The 21193-nt window shown below is 38.1% G+C and overlaps 1 protein-coding gene across 1 annotated transcript in view; it reads left to right on the top strand.

The window, feature by feature from the left end:
* The first annotated feature begins 380 nt into the window (after positions 1-380).
* ENPE (glutamyl aminopeptidase) overlaps positions 381-21193 on the top strand; it is an 84141-nt gene continuing 63328 nt past the window's right edge. The window contains exons 1-3 of the mRNA XM_011749006.2: positions 381-1305; positions 12832-12973; positions 15297-15428. Coding sequence (XP_011747308.2) covers positions 662-1305; positions 12832-12973; positions 15297-15428 — 918 coding nt within the window. The 5' untranslated portion in view covers positions 381-661. The remainder of the gene's footprint in view (positions 1306-12831; positions 12974-15296; positions 15429-21193) is intronic.

Raw genomic sequence — 21193 nt, 5'->3', positions numbered from 1 at the left:
AATCACCCTGAGCACCCAATTCCAGGATATGACTTCTCCAAAGGACAGATTTTGAATGTTTACATAATATGAGGGGGAAAAAAATGAAAGAAAACATTTAGTTTCTTTGGCAAGCTATCTGATAAAATAGCTGAAATTCAAGAAGCCCTTTAGTTAGGAAGGAGAGATTGTGAACACAACAGGAAGAAGCCCCAGGCTGAGTGGCAAAGGTTGAGATTTTCTATCGTAAGCACACCTCTCCCAAACGCTTCCTCCCTGAAAGCTGCTGACGGAGCTTTGGCAAGGGCTCATCCTCCCGTTGGCTGATAAGCGAAGCCCTGTTTTATATTTAACTCGCTGCGGTGCAGGAGGGGTAGGGGTGGAGATGCGTCGTTTATAAGGCGAGCTGTGACAGTCTTCTCTCCAGCCCTCTTCCTCCCACTCGGCTCCTCTTACGGAGTCCTCATTCCACCCCCCTTGTTTCCGCATTCACCCTGAGTGGCTGGTGGGAACGTGAAAAGGGAGAGGAAAAGGCGCAAGAAGCCAGAGAGAGAGGTGTGGGAAAAGCGAAAACAGGCTGCCAAATCAGGGGATTCCTTCCAATTTAAAAAGGAAGTCTGCTGACGTTAGTTAGTTAAATTTAACATCTTTTTATGTGTAACACTTGACTTCGGAAGCAAAAATGAACTTTGCGGAGAGAGAGGGCTCTAAGAGATACTGCATTCAAACGAAACACGTGGCCATTCTCTGTGCGGTGGTGGTGGGTGTAGGATTAATAGTGGGACTTGCCGTGGGCTTGACCAGATCGTGTGACTCCGGCGGGGATGGTGGGCCGGGCACGGCGCCGGCTCCTTCCCACCTGCCGTCTTCCACGGCCAGCCCCTCAGGTCCTCCTGCCCAGGACCAGGACATCTGCCCGGCCAGTGAGGATGACAGCGGACAGTGGAAAAACTTTCGACTGCCAGACTTCATCAACCCGGTCCACTACGACCTGCACGTGAAGCCCCTGTTGGAGGAGGACACCTACACGGGCACCGTGAGCATCTCCATCAATCTGAGCGCGCCCACCCGGTACCTGTGGCTGCACCTCCGGGAGACCAGGATCACCCGACTCCCCGAGCTGAAGAGGCCCTCGGGGAACCAGGTGCAAGTCCGGAGATGTTTCGAGTACAAAAAGCAGGAGTATGTGGTGGTCGAGGCGGAGGAAGAGCTTACCCCCAGCAGTGGAGATAGCCTCTATCTCCTGACCATGGAGTTCGCCGGCTGGCTGAACGGCTCCCTCGTGGGGTTTTACAGAACCACCTACACGGAGAACGGACAAGTCAAGTAAATATTAATTTTTGTTTTACCTCCCTTAAACTCACATATCTGCTTTCCGTTTCTTTTCCTTTTCTTTTCACTCTCCACTTTTAATTATTATGTTGGTCTGATCTTGATCGGCTCTTGGTTTCAATTCTGGCTGTCCATCTGGGAAGCCAAAATTGTTGCCCTGTTGTATTTCCAAACCCTGTCACAAAACTTGAAAGTAGTGAACGAGCTTTGCGGAGTCAAAAGTCAATGTAAGTCTTTTATTCCATCAGGAGAAATAATAATATACTGCACCCTATCTTGAGGATTTCCGTACATTATCTCAGGTGTGAAAACTGCCTTTGGTAAATTTCACTAGTGATATTCCCAGGCTATGTAGCAATATATGTATAGCAATGTATGTGAACTTTTAAAGTGGTATTACACTAAATTTACGTGAAACATCAGTAAATTTCCGTTATTATTTTGTCCATTTTTTTTTTTTTTGGTCCAATGTCTCTTTTTTGGAGAAGAGAGACATTGAAAAATCACATGTGATCCACAGAATTGTCTTTGTGTCTTCATCTGGAAAGGAAGACATGACTGTTTTTTTTGTCTCCTACGGCCAGAACCATGCTTTGCACGTAGGCTTTCAGGAAATACCCATTAAGTCCACACATCAGTGGCACAGATAAATTTCGGGGCTTGTTGCTCATCATGCAATATGCAAACGTAATGCTAAACCTTTAACAACATAAAAGATACATTAAATAGTTAAATACATACAAATATTTTTATACAAATATCTATCTAGGTAGATAGATATTTATTCTACTTACCCACCTATTTAGCCTTTGTATCTATCAGTGGCTACTACCAGAGCTATGTTAAAGGCATAAACTCTCTCATTGAACTCCAAAAATCTTCCTTCACACTGTAGATGTAGCCCTTGCATCAGGGAGAAAGGCTACACTACACCTTGTGTTGTCTCCGGACTGCTTTGCTGGCTTAGATTCTGAAGAGGTAAATGATTAAGAAAGCTTCGTGTCACAGTTTAAAGATGTGAGTCTTGGGCCAGTCCACCCACAAATATCCCTTTTTCCTGTTGTTTTAAGCATCTTATAGAGCAAGCAAAATTTTTGGTCAAAATTCTTTCTATTGTTTGTCCAACAGACCCATGGACTAAAACAAAACATTTAAATATTCCTATATTCCTGTGTGGTAAACTGATACATCGAGTAGAAGTGATAGTTTGAAGAAAATATCTGGAGGGGTCATGCTTATATAGATCCTATATCTTAATATTGCTAGCAATAAAACACTCTTACCATTTACGTATTTTTTTATGTTCATAAAAATTACATCATTGAAAGCATAAAAGTTATCAAAAAGGATAATCAAAAGAATCTGTAAGTAATTTCACTGCCCAGTGGTAATCCCTGCTAGCATATTAATGTATATTCTAATGTTTTTCTAGGCAATCAAACCTTTAATTGCATTATATCTGTCTATCTATATGCCTTTTTTTCTTAATGTCGTGGGAAGTTCCCCTTATTCTTACATGTTTGCAAGAATCTGTTTTTTGTTTTTTATTGAGACAGGGTCTTGCTATGTTGCCCAGGCTGGTCTTGAACTCCTGGGCTCAAGCAATCCTCCTGCCTCCACTTCTCAAAGTGCTGGGATTATAGGCATGAGCCACTGCACACAGCTAAGAATCTGATTTTAAAGAGGTGAAATATTCCATTGCTTGAATACATTGTAATTTTTTAAAACAAATTCTATTGTTGAGCATTTGAGTTGTTTCTAGTATTTTATTATTATAAACAAATCACCAAAGAACATAGTTCTAAATACCTCTTTGTGTGTGCATCTGTTTGTTTCCTTAGGATATAGCCCTAAAAATAGAATTGCTGGGTCAAAATGTACAAATATACCAAGATATTGTAATAGTACTTCGTTTATTGATAACATAAATAATATACATTTATTGAAGAAAACTCAGAAAACAGAGAATAATTATAAGAAAAAATAAAGTCATCCATAAATTCTTTACTCAAGTATAGCCATTGTTAACATTTAGGCAGAGACTCTTTTAGTACTTTTCTGGACATAGATAGCTGTGGCATAATTATATTATACCTAGTATTGTGGAACATTCTTTTTCAATATAGCATCAACGCTTTAATATGGTCATTTGGTGTTCTTCCACAAATGATTTGATGGATACATTGTAGGCCATTGTATGAATACAATGTAGTTGATTCACTTTTCCATTAAATGTGGGTATTTAAGTTGCTCCTATTTTTTCACCTGTAAGGATCTAGAAGAAGGCACATACTTATATTGACTATCCTTGTAAATAACTATTTATGAATATTTTCTAATATTTCTTTAAGAAAATTCCTAGAAGATGGGCCAATACTACCTGTGTATAAACACGTGTATGTCTGCGTATATATGTGTACATGCATATACATATATAACATATATATGCATGAATATGTGTATGCATGTGTGTGTGTCTCCAAACTGACTTCCAAAAAAATATGTCCCAAACTCCATTTCCACCAACAATGTATGAAAGCACCTATTTCTCTGAGCCTTATTAATAATACAATGATTTTTTTAAAGTGTTTACCAATGGTCGAAGGAAGGGCAATATTCTGAAGAATATCCACCTTAAAGAGATTCTAAAAATTCATTAAAGTGAAAGTGAGTCAAGACTTTTTAAATATTATTGCTAAAACTTTAAAACTGCTTCTTAGATCGTAAAGACAAGAGAAATTTTATCTGAGTAAAACCATCAAAATATTTATAAAACAATGAAATAAAATTTTACACATATTAGGAAGGCCAAAAATGGGAACTACATAGTTTCCATTAATAAGTTTGTATTATGTACATTATAAGTCTAAGAAAGCATTATATACACAAATACTCTCACTCTTTGAGTTAATTTACAGTACCAGTTAATTTCGCCATAAAATGTATACCAGAGAGCTGCCCTTCTGAAGCTCAGTTGACTTAACTTTTGATTGGAGAATGTGAAATGACGGCGAGATTGGTGAGGAAGGCTGATGCTCAGTTCAGCTCTCTCTGAGGATTGCTGTTCCCAAGTTTGTGTGTTTCATTGGGAGCAGTTGAAGCTCTCACATTACAAAAGATGCTGCCAGTTCTGTACTGCACACACATGGTTTTGGAACAGATCTGGCGTCAGCTCAATAACCTCATTTAGGCTAAATGGAATACTTTTTGTTTTCCTTGTCTGAAATATTTCAAGCATATGAGAAAAGTGCATCATGTTTTTTTTTTTTTCCCAAGCCTGTGAGTAATATTTTGGCAATGCAGCCTCTAGGAGTTCTCATCCACAGGCTCCATATAAGGGCCGCCACAGGGAGTTCACCAGGGGCAGCGCCTTTCTTTCATACTATAGAGTGACTTTCATCATATGTGACGTTTGTATCATTTTAAACATCATCATAGTAATACATGTGAAGTACGGAGTCAAAAATTATATTTTCTGACCTTAACGTAAAATGTAACTCCAGGATTGAGTATTAGCAGTTAGGGATATTAATGTGACAACCACAAGGCAAACTAAACAGGATTGCACTCAGTAGTCACCAAAAATTCCTTAATTTCTGCAAATACAATCAGGACTTTGAGCTTCACAAACTTCACAGCTACCCAAGATGCTTTCTCTCAAGATTAAGACATGGGGAAGAAAGGGTGCACAATTTAGAATTCCACATTGTCTTTCTGGGAACAGAGTTGTAGTGGGGCGTGGAAGGAGAAAGTTTGAGAAACATCCAGTCGCTTTTCCTTTATTGATCTACCTCTTCCTACTCTCTAGTCTATTCTTTAGGGTCTAAGGAAATTCACTTGGAAGGATTGGAACCTTTGGAATGTTCCTCTGACCACACCCTCCTTCTTCCCATTTTCTCACCGTGTTATGTAGGATTTTCAGCTGTTCCCTTCCCTAAAAGAGTTTCCCTCCACTCAAACTCCAAAGTATATATTTTCTTCTCTCCAAGATTTGGCTTTTCCTTGTCAGCATTTGAATTATGCTTACTTAGCATTTCCCAAAGTATGGACCGCAGAATTCTAGTTGCATGGGGATCTCAGTGGATATTACCAGAAAAATAGCAGGGGAGAGATTCTGTGGCTAAATCAGTTTGTGCAATAATACTAAATACACAATGATCTGTTTTGGATTTTGTTTTTTAATTATGAAACTTTTCAGAGACTTTTTTTTTTTTTTTTAAAGAGATGAGGTCCAGGCTGGAGTAGAACTTCTGGCTCGAACCCATGAGTTCATGAGTTCAGGTGATCCTCCCACCTCAACTTTCTGAGTAGCTGGGATTATAGGGTTTTCAGAGACTTTTATGTGATAACGTCCTCTATGTAGTTTTCCAACTATCTCTGGCTATGGATTCTTCTGTGGGGTTCTTAAGAGTAGGGATATATGTCTCTCATTTACTGTTTGGCACACAGTGAACACTCAAATATTGTTAAATGGAATATATGGAAATATTATCATATAAGCTCTCACATGACTAGTGTCCTCTGGCAAATGCTGGGACACATTGCATTACCACAGCTCCTTTCCCATAAACGAGCCTAACTTCCACCAAGAACATCTCTACATTCCCACTTAGGTGAAAATTTTCCCTTGGTTCCTTTTCTCCCTACCCTGTGGAAAGGAAGAGTGTGTGTGTGTGTGTGTGTGTGTGTATTTGAACTTAGGAATGCAAATTCCATAGTTTAAAGGCAGAGAAACAGTGGAATTGACAGGAAGTACAACCGGAATTTCAAAGAGATCATTTCTAGTTTGGGCTTCCAAGGTGTTCTTCGTAGCACTAGTAGGATTTAAGCTGAATTTTGATGTTATGGTGGGAATTGAGCAGCAGAGACCAGTGAGAAAGTAAAAGCAGGCATAAAGGAAAGGCACCAAGTCAGAAAAGCATAGTGAGGACAAGAAAATTAGTTTGTAGGGGAAGTTTATATGAAGAGGCTAGCTAGATATCACTGAGGAAAACCCATATGGAGGAAAAGGAAAAATAGCCATCATAGGTATTACGAAGGAGAAATTGCCTGGTGACTTTTTGGATATGGATGGTGAAAGAAAGAGTTAACTCAACTATACACTTGGATATATGAAAGATATTGGAGCAATCCAGGAAAGAGAAGATAAGAATCAGATAGGAAAAGTGATTTCAGGATAGAGAAGAGAGTGCACAATGGAGAAAATAGTTTGGAGGTAAAGTAGTCAAGATTTGCAGATTGACTGACTACGAGGAAGGGTGAGTTAAAGTTATGGGTCTAGGATACCCCAGCTAGCCTTCACCTCAGTTGATATTGGAAATAGGTGGGAAATAGCCACGTTAGAAGGGAAGGTCGTAAGTTCAGTGTCAGATGTGTTGATGGCTTGTCAGACATCTAGGAAGAGATGACTAGTAAGCACTTGCCTATGTAAGTCTGAAGTGCAAGTTTAGAGCTTGTAATAAAGATTTAGGAGTTGAGTGGAAACATCGGTGAGATAATCATCATTAAGTGTGTGTGTGTGTGTGTGTGTGTGTGTGTAATGTATTCTTACGTGCACGGATGTGTATGTATACTCAAGCACATGTAGTTTTGACCTTGAAATTTTTATTGTATGTCAGTTTGTTGATTATATTCTTAGATTGGTATGCTGAGCTATTATCCCATTATCAATAAGAATGTCAATAAGGAATAGATTTTTGGTTGGGCAAGGTGGCTCATGCCTGTAACCCCAGCCCTTTGGGAGGCTGAGGTGGGCGGATCACCTGAGGTCAGGAGTTCGAGATCAGCCTGGCTAACATGGAGAAACCCCGTCTCTACTTAAAATACAAAAATTAGTAGGGGGTAATGGCACACGCCTGTAATCCTAGCTACTCTGGAGGCTGAGGTAGAAGAATTGCTTGAACCCAGGAGGCGGAGGTTGCAGTGAGTCAAGATCGCTCCACTGCACGCTAGCCTGGGTGACAGAGTGAGACTCCATCTCAAACGAACAAAAACAAACAAAGAATATATTTTCTTTTTGGTCTTGTTTACTTGTTGCAGGAGGCTAAGTAAATTTATTTTATTTTGGAAGCAAAAAAACAAAAAGAAATTTTACTTGACCTTGAATATCTTCTATATAGAAAAAAAGCAACTGGAAAATAAAGTTAAATAACTAACTGGATAATTCAAACCACCATAAAAATACACAGAAGTCTGAACAATCTAGAGGGGTTGTTTTTCACCAATCTGCTCCTGTACGTAATTCTGGAACCCTTTATTTAGTATATATAGACTTCTAGCAATTGTGACTACCTGTTCTGAATCAGAAGCTCTGTGTTTAAGGATTTCACCCAAAACTTGCTGTTTATTTTGCTGGTTCAACTATAAAATTGCTCAACACAGCTGGAGAGTCTTCCCTGGAAGCAGCATACCAGATGATTTATGAGATAATTAGGTACCTTTCTTGGTTTTTGTTTTTAGAGTCGATTCAGAGTGATTCAAGCCACAGTTTGTGCTATCGTCCCTTCTCCCTCAGTTTTCTCTAAAGTCACCTTGATCTGATCCACTCAGAGATGCCAGAGAAATGCTCTTCCCTTTTGGAAATGACTAAATTGCATAGACTATCATTTTATTGTTCTAGGTCTAGTAAGTGACCTATTAATGTGGCATAGGGGGCCCTTGTGGGAAGGTGGTTTACTCCAACACATTTGCCTGGCGTGATAATCATTCAGGACATACCCACAAGTCACTCCTAAACATATTGTGCTATTAGTCAGCCTTTTTCTCTTAATTTGCAACACAAGTCATCTGATTTTAATCACTGAATACAACCTTCCCAAATAAGTTGTGATCTAGAATTGTTTTGTATTGTTATCTCTTACTCCTTGTTTTCAACTTTGCATACACTTAGAAAAGTTTAGGGCCGACTGATGGAATTTAGGATATATAAGAAGGAGCTTTTGAGTTATTCTGAAGTTCAAGAGAAAAAGAACAGTTTACCATTTTAAAAATGCTTGTATTGCATATAGTGTATATACACCAAGTAATTTTGTTCCAGTATATATTGCAGTCAAATGAAAGAATTTGAAATATTTCAGATTGTGAAAGTGCTAGGTCATAGTCAGCATTCTACATTTACAAGATGTAGATTCTTACATTCTAGATTTGTGAGATGTAGAATGAGGTATATCCTAACCGCATTATGTAAATTTTAAGGGAGTTTCAAATGTATTACTACATGTAATCTACCCCTTCTCACTTCCCCATAATGCTGTGAAGAGGCCATACATGCTCTGGTGACTAGGTTTTACAGATGAGGACACTAAAAGTCTGGGGTTTTGTGACTCGGCCAAGATCTCACTTAAGTAGCTGAAGTGGATTAGAATGTAAGAATGTTTGCTCTTAGAAAAGGGTTTTCCCCATAAAATCATATTGGCTCTGAACTTTCAAAAAGAAAAAAAATAAACATTATATAGCTCTTCTGGTTGATGAATGTCACTGTATTTATATCTGGGTCACTGTGATTGAGTTAGACTTGCTGTGATTGACATTTGCTGAGACGACCACTGAGCTGAACCAAACACACTGCACAGAGAAATCTCCCACACTGTTCTGTTCCACGACCGTTGGCAAGCTCAGGAATATGCTGGTTTAGAAAGGTAGTTTTTGCTTACAATCAAGCAGAATGTCTTTTAAAGAGAGAAGGTAAGAAAAGGATTGAAAATTATTTTCTTTCCTGGATTCTTAGGAATATATATATATGTGTGTGTGTGTGTGTGTGTGTGTGTGTGTGTGTGTGTGTGTATTCATATTCTAGCATCCAGCCAAGAGTAAAATAGAGTATTTGAAAACATACCCCATGGCTATAGCTTAGGAAAGTGTAATTCCACTCCCTCTTTCCTCTCACCTCCCACACACGAAGATGTGTGTGGTGCGCGCATGCACGCGTGCACACTCACACACATTCATTTTCTCAAATTAGCTGGCCTATTTCTGAGGTGTGACTCAGCGGAGACATTCTTGCAAGGAGTGACTTTTCCTTTTCCTCTGCCTCTGGAAGACATCAGAAGCCAGAAGAATTCAGAAGAAAAAGGCAGCTAACTAAACATGGGGTTGGAGCTTGGTGGATCTTACTATAAAACTTTCATACTCTGGGAAAGTGTACAGGCTTTTTTAGAGCCTGATATATTTGCAATTAACTACAGTCTGCAAGGTGTTTAGAAACTTCAATTGACTAAACTGTTAATGTCACAAAACTAATCAATGATTATTCTTTTGCAGAATGAATTCTTAACTGAGGCTTTTCTTGGGTAACTTTATTGTGACATAATTTCAAACTCATAGGAAAAGTTATAAGAATGGTACTAGGAATTCCTAGAAATACTTAACCTAGATTCACTAATTGTTTACGTTTTAGCCGGTAACCCTTCCCCTTCCTTTCCAGAGCACATGGAAACATCCTCTCCCTTTATCCCTTAACATCAGAGCATATTTCTTAAGTACAGGGGCATTCTCTAAAATAAGCATGAAATTTAACATTGATACAATTATCTAATTCACAGTCTGTAATGAAATTTTATCAACTAACCTAATGATGTCTTTTTAAATGATTTTTTTCCCAGTCCAGTACCCAGTCTGGAATGGTGCATTGCATTTAGTGTCATGCCCTTTTAGACTCCTTTAAACTTTAAACTAAAAGAAGTCCCTTAGTCCTCCTTTGTCTTTCTAAAGTTAGTATCTTTGAAGAATACAGGCCAGCTATTTTGTGAATGTCCCTCAGTTTTAGCTTGTCTGATTTTCCTCATGGTTTAAAAATGCAAGTTAAACTTTTTATTTTTTATTTTTCTTTGTCAGGACTATCACAGAAGTGATGTGTCTCTCTGAGGAAATCGCGTTAGAGACACACTGTGCTTGTTTGAACTCTTATTAGTGATGCTTCCTTTGTAGCTTGCTTAAGGTAGTGTCCAACAAACGGCTCCATTGTAAAGTTAAAATGTTTCTCTTTAGGTAACTTTCAGGGTGTTTTTTTGAAACCTTGCAAATATCCCTTCCTCCGCAAACTTTCACCCCCTTGTTTTGGCACCCACTGATGATTTTTTAAAATCAATTTTCCTTCAAATATTATTAGTAGACAATCTACTGGAAGGAAGAAATTTCCCTTGTCACCCATTTATTTATTCATTTTAAAAAATCAGAGTAAAAAGTCAGAGATTGTTAATTTATTCAATGAGTTATAATCCCATTGTTTATTTTGATGTTCCAACACTCCCATATTTGGCCAAAGGCAGTCAAATCCTTGACTGTAATAAATCCTTGAATCAAAATAAAATGCATGCTCTTCTCACGATCTCTGATATTTTCCTGATCTAGACTCTGCTGACTTCATGTCCAACTTATCTCTGGCTCCAGTGCATCTGGATCAGTGTTCTTTAGCCACACTGGACACCTTTCAATTCTTTAACCACATCAGGTTCTTTTTCATCTTAGGGACTTTGCACTAATGGTTCCTTCTACTTGAACATATTGCCCTGAACCTCCACTTGCCTGGCTTTTTCTTATTATTTAGATCTTGACAAACCAAGAGATTGTGACTACTCTACCTAATGTTGCTTACCACTTTTCCTAGTCATTCTGTCTCTTCCAGTGTTTTATTTTCTATATAGCTATCATCACTCTCCTAAATTATTTATTTATTTGTGTATCTCTTGTCTAACACCCTGTAAGCCATCTGGAATCTTATCTATACATGTAACCGCCCAGTCGGTTCACTGTGCCCGCTGCCTAGACAGAGCTGATTTATCAAGATTGGGGGAATTGAAACGGAGAAAGAGTAATTCATACAGAGCCGGCTGTGCAGGACACCGGAATTTTAATGCTACTCAACTTTGTCTCCCTGAGCATTTGGGGATCAGAGTTTTTAAGATAATTTGGCGGGTAGGGGCTTGGGAAGTGGGGAGTGCTGATTGGTCAAGTTGGAGATGGAATCATAGAGGGTCGAAAGTGAGTTTTTCTTGCTGTTTTCTGTTCCTGGGTGGGATGGCAGAACTGGTTGAGCCAGATTACTGGTCTGGGTGGTGTCAGCTGATCTATCAAGGACAGAGTCTGCAAAATATCTCAAGCACTAATCTTAGGTTTTACAGTAGTAATGTTATCCCCATGAGGAATTTGAGGAGGTTGAGACTTTGCAGCCAGAGGCTGCATGACCCCTAAACTGTAATTTCTAATCTTGTAGCTAATTTGTTAGTCCTGCAAAGGCAGACTGGTCCCCAGGGAAGAAGGAGGTCTTTTCAGGAAAGGGCTATTATCAATTTGGTTCAGAGTCAAACCATGAACCGAATTCCTTCCCAAAATTAGTTCAGCCTGCGCTCAGGAATGAACAAATACAGCTTAAAGGTTAAAAGCAAGATGGAGTCGGTTAGGGCTGACGTTTTTCACTGTCATAATTTCCTCTGTTATAATTTTGCAAAGGCGGTTTCATACAGCAGCCAGAAAAATGTCTGCAAATGTGTGCATGCATGCACAGGTGCTTGTGTGTGCATGTGTGTGTGTGTGGAAGGGACTCAATTAATATTTCTTGGATGAATGGATAATGTAATAATTTAGCCTGATATTCTTTATGGTATTCTTTCTTAGTTTTGAGAATCCTGAACGACAACATTTTTCCGTATACATATTATTAATGAATAGAAATGACCATTTCTTTACTTTTATACTTTTTACTTTGCTTGATTTTCTAATAAGCAAATATACAGTATTCTCTTACTGTAATATGTTTACATGTAAGAAGTATATGCTTATTGATTTTTTGAGCAATTACTCAGAAAATAATATTTTCACCTTGAAATTATGAAAATAGTAAACATTAACATTTTAGTTTACAGAAGCATATGCCTAGTTAGAGCCATAAAAATAAATGCTGCTGTCTCTTTTTAAGAGTGAGCTTTAATCTGGGACAAAGGTTACTTCACCTAGGAGATTACTCAGCACTGCCTTTACATGGAAATGAAACTGGGGGTTTTGTCCCTGGTGTAATATAAATAACAAAGAATGTGCCATTGGGGCAGGGACTGGGGACTCTGTAATAAACTCCACTCTGTGACAGAAGACAGCTGTTCATTTCCCATAAGGGTAGTTAGACAAAAGCTTTTAAGTTTGGCTTTCTGTTTATCTACTTGTTGCTCAATGGGTTTGGAGTGGAGAGAGTACTAGCTCATAATTGGATTTATTTTTGCTCCTCCACAGATTTTTCGTTATGGCACCAAAATAGCTGTTAGGTTGATGCAGAAGTAACTGTGGTTTTTGACAAATAAATATGTGAATGAAATATCTGAAGCAATCTGTCTCAGAATTTTTAAAAAATTTGTTAACCTAAAAATTCCAGGAAAACTTTTGACAAGTATTTGATAGTCTTCTAGATGGAACATCATTTTTGGAAATGTAATAGTTATAATTGCATAGCTGATTTTTTTTTCCCCTAGGAATAAAGACATTGGGGTTGTCAGAAGAAGCAGCATACATTTTGTTTGTGTGTTTCTTTCTAAGGAGCATAGCGGCCACCGATCATGAACCCACAGATGCCAGGAAATCCTTTCCTTGTTTTGATGAGCCCAACAAAAAGGCAACTTATACAATATCTATCACCCATCCCAAAGAATATGAAGCACTTTCAAATATGCCAGTGGCGGTAAGTATTTTTTAAATGTTTTGTTTATGCAGAGAGTCTATTGACAACATTAGGCCAATTACCTGATTTTCTGTGAAAGACAACCCATTGAATTCTAAAACTAAATGTGCACTAATAGTTTATTTAGCCAAGTGAAATACATTTTGGCAATCTTTTTCTTTGAGTCCTAGAAGTCTGTAAGATATCACAGTCCGGCAAGAAAGGCACACTGGTGTTTCTATGCAAGAGACAATGCCGCAGACATGTACATCTGCTTGGGCTCTGCTTAGCTGCCAGCATCCCTGAGTCGTGACAAATTGCAGTAATGGCAAGCTAATGGAGTTACAGACTTGAAAATATTTGAGGGCTACTCACTATTTAGTTTTCAGGTGAATATAAACCCAGTTTTTGTTTTTGTTAAAAAAAAAAAAAAGATAAAGCTACTATAAAAAAAAATCATCACTTAAACACTGGGTTGTGGAAGCAAACCAGGGAACACTTTGCCCATAGACTCTTTTGGTGAATGGGAAGTGCTTGTTAAATGTCTGGAGAAAAAAAAAACAGGCTATAAAAAAGGATGAGTTCATGTCCTTTGCAAGGACATGGATGAAACTGGAAACCATCATTCTCAGCAAACTAACGCAGGAACAGAAAACCAAACACCGCATGGTCTCACTCATAAGTGGGAGTTGAACAATAAGAACACATGGACACAGACACCAAGTCCTGTCAAGGGGTCGGGGGCTAGGGGAGTGATAGCACTGGGAGAAATACCTAATGTAGGTGATGGGTTGATGGATGCAGCAAACCACCATGGCACGTGTATACCTATGTAACAAACCTGCATGTTCTGCACATGTATCCCAGGACTTAAAGTATAATTAATAAATAAATAAATAAAATTAAAAAAAGAAAAAAGAGAAAAAAATTTTTAAAGGCTGATAATTTCTGCCTGTATAAATTATTCATTAACATAAAACACTTTTCTCTGTTATTGCATCTATCCCCATAATGGATAATGTTGTTACCTAGAGTTTCATTACCTCAAAGTTGAGGTTTACATACTTTATACATTTGACATGTAAAAGGGTCAGGCTCATCTTTAGGTATAATAATCAGAAGGACACTGGCCCCAAATTATGTCTCCCATCTTTCTGATCCACTATTTTAAATATTATCTTAAAATTCATCTTTTTAAATGATAAAATATTCCTTGAGAAAGCAACAACAAAATGAAGCAAATAAACACTTAAAATGTACTCTTAGCAGCCATCTATGCCTCAGTGAGAATTAATTACCAATTTGTTTTCTTCTAAGGTTTGACTGGAGAAGAAAGAGGAAAGGATAAACTTAAAGTATGACACACCAATCTAGATGAAGTTGTGGGGGAAAATGGCAAATTCACCAACTTCTGCTTAAGATCTTCCCTTATGGCCTTTTCACTGTGCAGAGTTACACTTTACCTTCTACTAGATCCAAATAGTAGTCCTGGAAGTAGGAGAATATCTGGGTTCTTAGGAGATCAAAACTATACTACTACGTTTTTATGGTAATGTAGCCTGGAGCCCCACCACGATTACACAAGGGCATGCACACACATGCTTGAAGTGTCAGCGGCACCCATTCTAGTCCAGCCTCCCTCACTTAATCTTTTTTAAACCATCCCAAATAGAGTGGCTGCAGGAGATGTGGAAATGTTTAATAATGGAAGCAGGAGTTGGGCAAGTATTCAAGTAACACTTCAATCCTGAAGTGTTAGGATTGGTGATCGACAGTGAGGACAGCAGAGCTGGCATGGACACAACAAGCCAGATAGGTCAATAGTTGTGTCAAGCAATAGAATCCTTCGCTCTGTCCATGGAGACCGAGGCACTGACTTCGGTGACCATACCTTTGGTCTTTGAAGTAGACAACCAAAGATGGAAAAGAGAAGCCAATGTTCCACTACAGTGGGTACAGCAATTGCCCTCCTGCACAGTCGAATCAGCAAATACCTGAGCACGAGCCTGTTTTTCATTAGGAGATTGCAGGACTCTCAAATATTATGGTCAGCATGGTGTGTTTAGTGTAGACAGATAGACTCCTATTCAACTGATGGTCCAGTCAATATTTTATTTCTCCCTGAAAAACCTAATACAGTGTGTAATTCAGTCAGTCTTTAACAGTTCTAAAAACGAAGTAAATTTTCCTATAGTCTTTTCCACATCACCACAAACAATTAGACCGCTAAGCTTTGACAAAGGACTTCTGACTAGAAAGCAAGGTTTGGGGTAATCGTCTGTTTGTCTTGTATATATATGATTGATATTTTGATAGCTAAAAGTTTATCTTTTTTTTTCAATAGAAAGAAGAGTCAGTGGATGATAAATGGAATCGAACAACTTTTGAGAAGTCTGTCCCTATGAGCACGTACTTGGTGTGCTTTGCTGTACATCAATTTCACTCTGTAAAGAGAATATCAAATAGTGGAAAACCTGTGAGTCTCATTATATTTTAAACATTTACCACCTATGCATTTGTAATTAATTTTCTACCTTTTTTGAGTAGTTTTTTTTTTTTTTTTCAAATGACATGCCAGAAAAGCCCATTAGTCCCCAGGGTCTGTGAACTTGATAATACATAGAACAATATAGAAAAATGTAGGCTGAAAGGACACAGGTAAAAAATTAACCAACACAACTGACATAGGTATTTATGGCCTTAATTATTTCAAGGGAACATTTGCTATACGTCAAAAACTAGCTCCTAAGTATACCAGCACAAATATCTTAACATGTTTGGGTATGCCCAATGTAAAAAAAGGGTTCGGTATATGTGTATCTCTCTCAGATATAGACTAGAGAGAGAGGAGGAAACCTGAGGTAAAGGAATATCCTTCGAATGACGAGGCACTGAGAAGTTTATGGCTCCATTCCTATATGTAATCAAAATGGGTAGCAGCAAAGTATCCAAAAGCATTTTTTAAAAGTATGATAAAATATAAATAAGCTTTTTAAAAAAATATCAAGACAACTAGTTCAATAGTTTTCTTTTTTTTTTTTTTTTTTGAGATGAACTCTCGCACTGTCATCCAGGCTGGAGTGCAGTGACATTAGTCAACATTAGTCTCAGCTGACTGCAACCTCCACCTCCCGGGTTCAAGCGATTCTCTTGCCTCAGCCTCCTGAGTAGCTGGGACTACAGGCGCCTGCCACCACGCCTGGCTAATTTTTATATTTTTAGTAGAGACGGGGTTTCACCATATTGGTCAGCTTTGTCTCGAACTCCTGACCTCAGGTGATCCACCGGCCTTGGCCCCCTAAAGTGCTGAGATTACAGGCATGAGCCACTGCGACCAGCCTAATCGTTTTCTTTTGAAGAACCACATATTTTTACCTAATTAATTTTTTTCATTTTGGAGGCCCCCATTTTGCTTATGTCCTGAACATATGTTTAGGTTGTCTATTAAGCCAGTTCTAGTTAATCCACCTCTGCGCCATATATTTTAAATATATAAAGCCTCACCATCTTTGCAATATAATTTTATAAGGAGGAAATCATCACCCCCATTTTAGAGATGACAAAAATTGAAGTTTAATGAATTTAGGTTATTTATTCAAGATGACCCAGCTGGCAGGTGGTAGAGACTTAAATTCCAAGCTCCTTCCAAATACTGTATCTTGCTTAGCCTTCTGAAGTGTGATATTCTGAAAATATCTTTACCTCTTCATCAGTCATTGGAGGAGAGAGGATGGGTTCCTCTATTTCCTGTGAAATTAACAAAGGGAAAATTTGCCTTTGCTTTGGTGTAGTAGGAGTTGATATTTAGATGTCCTCAACCTGGGTTGCCAGCATGCTGCCTATACTGTATCGAAATTGTAGCGAGTGGGGGATGTCCACAGACCTTTTCAAAGGGGCTGCATATCGTGAGGACTCATCCATATTCTAACTTTCCCTTGCCATGTAGGTTGCTTTGATGCAAACTTCAGTCATGGTAAAGGGAACTACCAGTGGCTGACAGATAATATTAGGTATGAAAAGGAAATGGCTTCAGAAAGAGGAAGTTGTTTTTTCTAGATTGTGCTGAGTGCAGTCGATGGCATTCCTCTTGCTTAATATAGAGGTGAGAACATTAGTCAAGCTTGCTTTTTTCTTTCAGTCTAGCAAACATGCAATTTTCATCTGAAGCTGCTTTCTTCATCATTGACAATTCTATTGCATGGCTGTCTTTCATCATGTGCAGGTGTTTCCCACACTAAGTTTTAAAAATTATTATTACATTCTGGGCAAATTTCTCTATTTGAGGTAGAAATACCAAGAGGAAACAGAAAGGCTAAGCAATTGTACTAAAGATGACAGAGTCTCATAGGTCAGAACAATGCATTTAACCAATCAGCAGAGGACATAGTATTTGCAGTTATTTTCTAATAATGACAGTGAGCTTGAATTTCCAATATGACTCTATCACCAGGTCCTCTGACTAAGGACATTTACTTGTAATATTATACTAGCTAGGTAAATCATTAAAGCCTGTACCAGTTAGTTAGCTGGGTTCTTGGGATGGGTTTTATATAAAGGATTTGAAGTGACATAATGAAAAACTATAGTTTTGCAAAAGATCCCAAAACATCCTGTAGGTGGTAATTATTTCTTAAATGGTTCTTCTATGAAAACTGAGAGCATAACATTTTGTCTTAAATAAGTGATGTGTTCCATCATTTGGGAGGGAAACAAACATAATATTGTTTTAATACATTACTTTCCAGTCATCTATTTTATAAAAGATCAACAGAAGCCAAACTCTCTTTTGAAACTTCTCAGAGGCTCTGAGCCAGAAAAGTTTCAAGAAAATGAGATGTGCCGCTTTCCCCTTCCTCCAACCCTTCCATAGAAGATAGGCAGCCAGAGTTTCCCCTCCTGAAAAAAACTGTGGGTCCGTTTCCTTTAAAAGTTGAACAGAACCTTATGGGAGAAATTTAAGGGATCTAGTGTGAATGCAAATGCTCCACAGTGAGTTCCTCCCATTTGGCATTTGGGAGCTTCGCCTCCTGGCTCCCTACCCACTCACTGTAAGTTGAAATCTAATAGTTGACACCCACCCAAGTACAAACTGCTCCTGGTATGATTTCCTACTCCAGAGAGTTACAGAAAAACCAACCTACTTAAATCTATTGAAATGTAACACCAGAGGAAACTCACACCAGCCTCAGAGTCCTACATTCTTAGAACTTAGCAGACAAGCTAAGAACAACCAGGTATATGAGGAAAACAAGTAACATAAAAGAAAAACATCTAAGACAAATAGAAACACAGTGGGAGAAAATAGTGATAACTGGAAAAACAAAAGAGAATTCCAAAAAGTCATAACAAAATTAAACACGCATACACACAACCTTTAATTAATATATTCAAAAATTCAAGAATATGATTGTCATAAAATAAAAACCAAAAAGTGATGAGAAAACAATCAGAACTAGTAGTCAGAGTTTTAGAACATGATTTCCAAAGCGTGGCTTGGGTCTGATCCCCAGGAACCTGTTTCTGACCGATTCCTTCCAAAACTGGAGCTCAGTATGCTTATAGCTCCCGATCCTTATGTCTTGTTCCCATTTTTATATTTTATCACTAATTTCTGAGTATTAGTGGGGTACATCAAAGCATCCCTTTACTGTACCACCTGGACCCAAAGTCATTTTATTACTTTTTTAGTAAAAAACAAAAATAAAAAATGAAGCCATGTAGCTGTTTTGTACACCATTATTAGGTGACTATTCTTATCCACTCTTCTTCTGGTACATTAACCACCTGCTATTCATAATCAGATTATACTATGCAATCTAAGAATCTATAATGCCCTGATTAAACTCTCTTGGATATATTTGCCTCTCTGACAATAGTTCCTTTATATCAATAAACACAGAATCAATGCCTGCATTCTTAATTGTTTAGTTGAGGAGAGTATAGCCGACTTTAGAGTTGAACCATTCATTATGTTTAAAATATCCTTGTTGCTCATGAGAAAAATTAAATTGGTTTTGAAGGTAGCTCAGAAGTCTTTTCTCTCTCATATTTTCCTTTTAAATTAATTGCATTGCATTTTGATTCAATTCTAAACAGAGTAACATGAAGAGTTACTAAGAATAGTTTAGCAACAATTGAGGCCAGCCACTGATGGAAGGATTTTTTACAACTCTGCAAGAAATCTACTCCTGAGGCCTTCTTCAGGTTTAGTTGATTGATTAGGGTTTTACAGTAAATGAAATCACTGAATTTTACCACAGAAAAATAAAAAAGTGGACACACCCTGAACTGTGCATAGTATGCAGAGATTATATGACTTTTTAGTTATGTGAACAAACTGTCTAGTTACTGTTTTTAAAGAAAACAAAACGTAATCCTATTGTTCCTGCAGGAGTCATCAGAGAGGAAACAGTATTCCCAATAAGCATGTCATGAACCTGAGAGTTCAGCACAAAGTTCCCCATTGGAATATATTGCAATTCATTTTCAAACCAAGAACAATGTACATTATAAATGTATTTTTGAGTTTTTAAAATTATAAGTTTAATTCATGTACATTATTGAAAATTGGGAAAACACAAAGTAGGAAAAAGAAATCACCCGTATTAGTATACATAAAATCATTTGAAGTTGTTAGGTTTGTGATGCCTTCTGAGGTAAAAGTCTACAGTAACTTTCCCAGAATGCTTTAGCTTTCCATGAGTCTTTAAGGAATCAAATTCAGGACGAGTTAAATGACAATGGTGGCCGGGCGCTGTGGCTCGTGCCTGTAATCCCAGCACTTTGGGAGGCTGGGGTGCTCAGATTATTTGAGGTCAGGAGTTTGAAAGCAGCCTGGCCAAAATGGTGAAACCCTGTCTCTACTAAAAATACAAAAATCAGCCGAGCGTGATGGCACGTGCCTGTAATCCCAGCTACTCGGGAGGCTCAGGCAGGAGAATCGCTTGAACCCAGGAGGCAGAGGTTGCAGTGAACCGAGATGGCGTCACTGCACTCCAGCCTGGGTGACAGAGCAAAACTGGGTCTCAAAAATATAAATAAGTATTGGGAGGCCGAGACGGGCGGATCACGAGGTCAGGAGATCGAGACCATCCTGGCTAACACGGTGAAACCCCGTCTCTACTAAAAAATACAAAAAACTAGCCGGGCGAGGTGGCGGGCGCCTGTAGTCCCAGCTACTCGGGAGGCTGAGGCAGGAGAATGGTCTAGACCCGGGAGGCGGAGCTTGCAGTGAGCTGAGATCCGGCCACTGCACTCCAGCCTGGGCGACAGAGCAAGACTCTGTCTCAAAAAAAAAATATATATATATATGTTATATATATATATAAAAATAAAAATAAGTAAATAAATAAAAAATAAATGGCGTGAGTGATTCTGTTGCTGAGAAACAAAAATCTCAGGAGGCCTTGAATTTCTTTGGGCACATTTGGCATCTGTATTTTACAAAGAAGTATGTGTGCAAAAACAAGAAATCTCCTTGTCGGAGATAATTTCAACTCTAGTCAAGTTTGCCTTGGCTTTCCTGAACAGAAGAGGAAGTTGGGAAGAATTATTCACTAAGAGAATGCTGGTGTAAGATATTATCCATTTAATTAGGCTTATACTATGACCATATTAATTCTAATATCTCAGTAGAAGGGATTATGTTGTACTTTCTTCCAAAAAGTCTTACTGGATGATCGCTGAATAATTGCATCTGGGATTCTATCTGTGAATGGGGTCTTCCTACTGTCTGTGTCTTCTTACTTGCTTCCATTGTTTGGCTGGATTAGAAAGATTGGCTGAGGGCAGAAAGTATGTATGTATATATGCCATGGATTTTTAAAAACAGCCTATCTTCATAATAGTTTTAGGTTTTGTGCCATAGACTTTGATTTATGTATTTCTCTTCATAGAAATAATCTTATTTTTTAAGTTTCATTGCTTTAATGCTCAGAGGTATATTTTTAAACTTCTTATTTTGAAATTTAGATTTACAGGGAGTTGCAAAGACATGTCAGAGTCTCCATGTAACCTTCCCTTAATGTTAATATCTTATATAACCATTTATCAAACATTCGTCAAATCTAAGAAATCAATATAATACAATACTATTAACTAAACAACAGTCTTTACTTGGATTTCACCAGTTTTTTCACTAATGTGCTTTTTCTGCTCCAAAATCCAATAGATGATACATCTACATTATACTTAGCAGTGTGTCTCCTTAATTCATTCTAATATATGACATTTCTCAGTTTT

This window comes from Macaca nemestrina, chromosome 3, assembly GCF_043159975.1.
Source record: "Macaca nemestrina isolate mMacNem1 chromosome 3, mMacNem.hap1, whole genome shotgun sequence".
Taxonomy (NCBI): Eukaryota; Metazoa; Chordata; class Mammalia; order Primates; family Cercopithecidae; genus Macaca; species Macaca nemestrina.
Note: the sequence above shows the minus strand (reverse complement) of the source record. Positions and strands in the feature narration are given on the sequence as shown.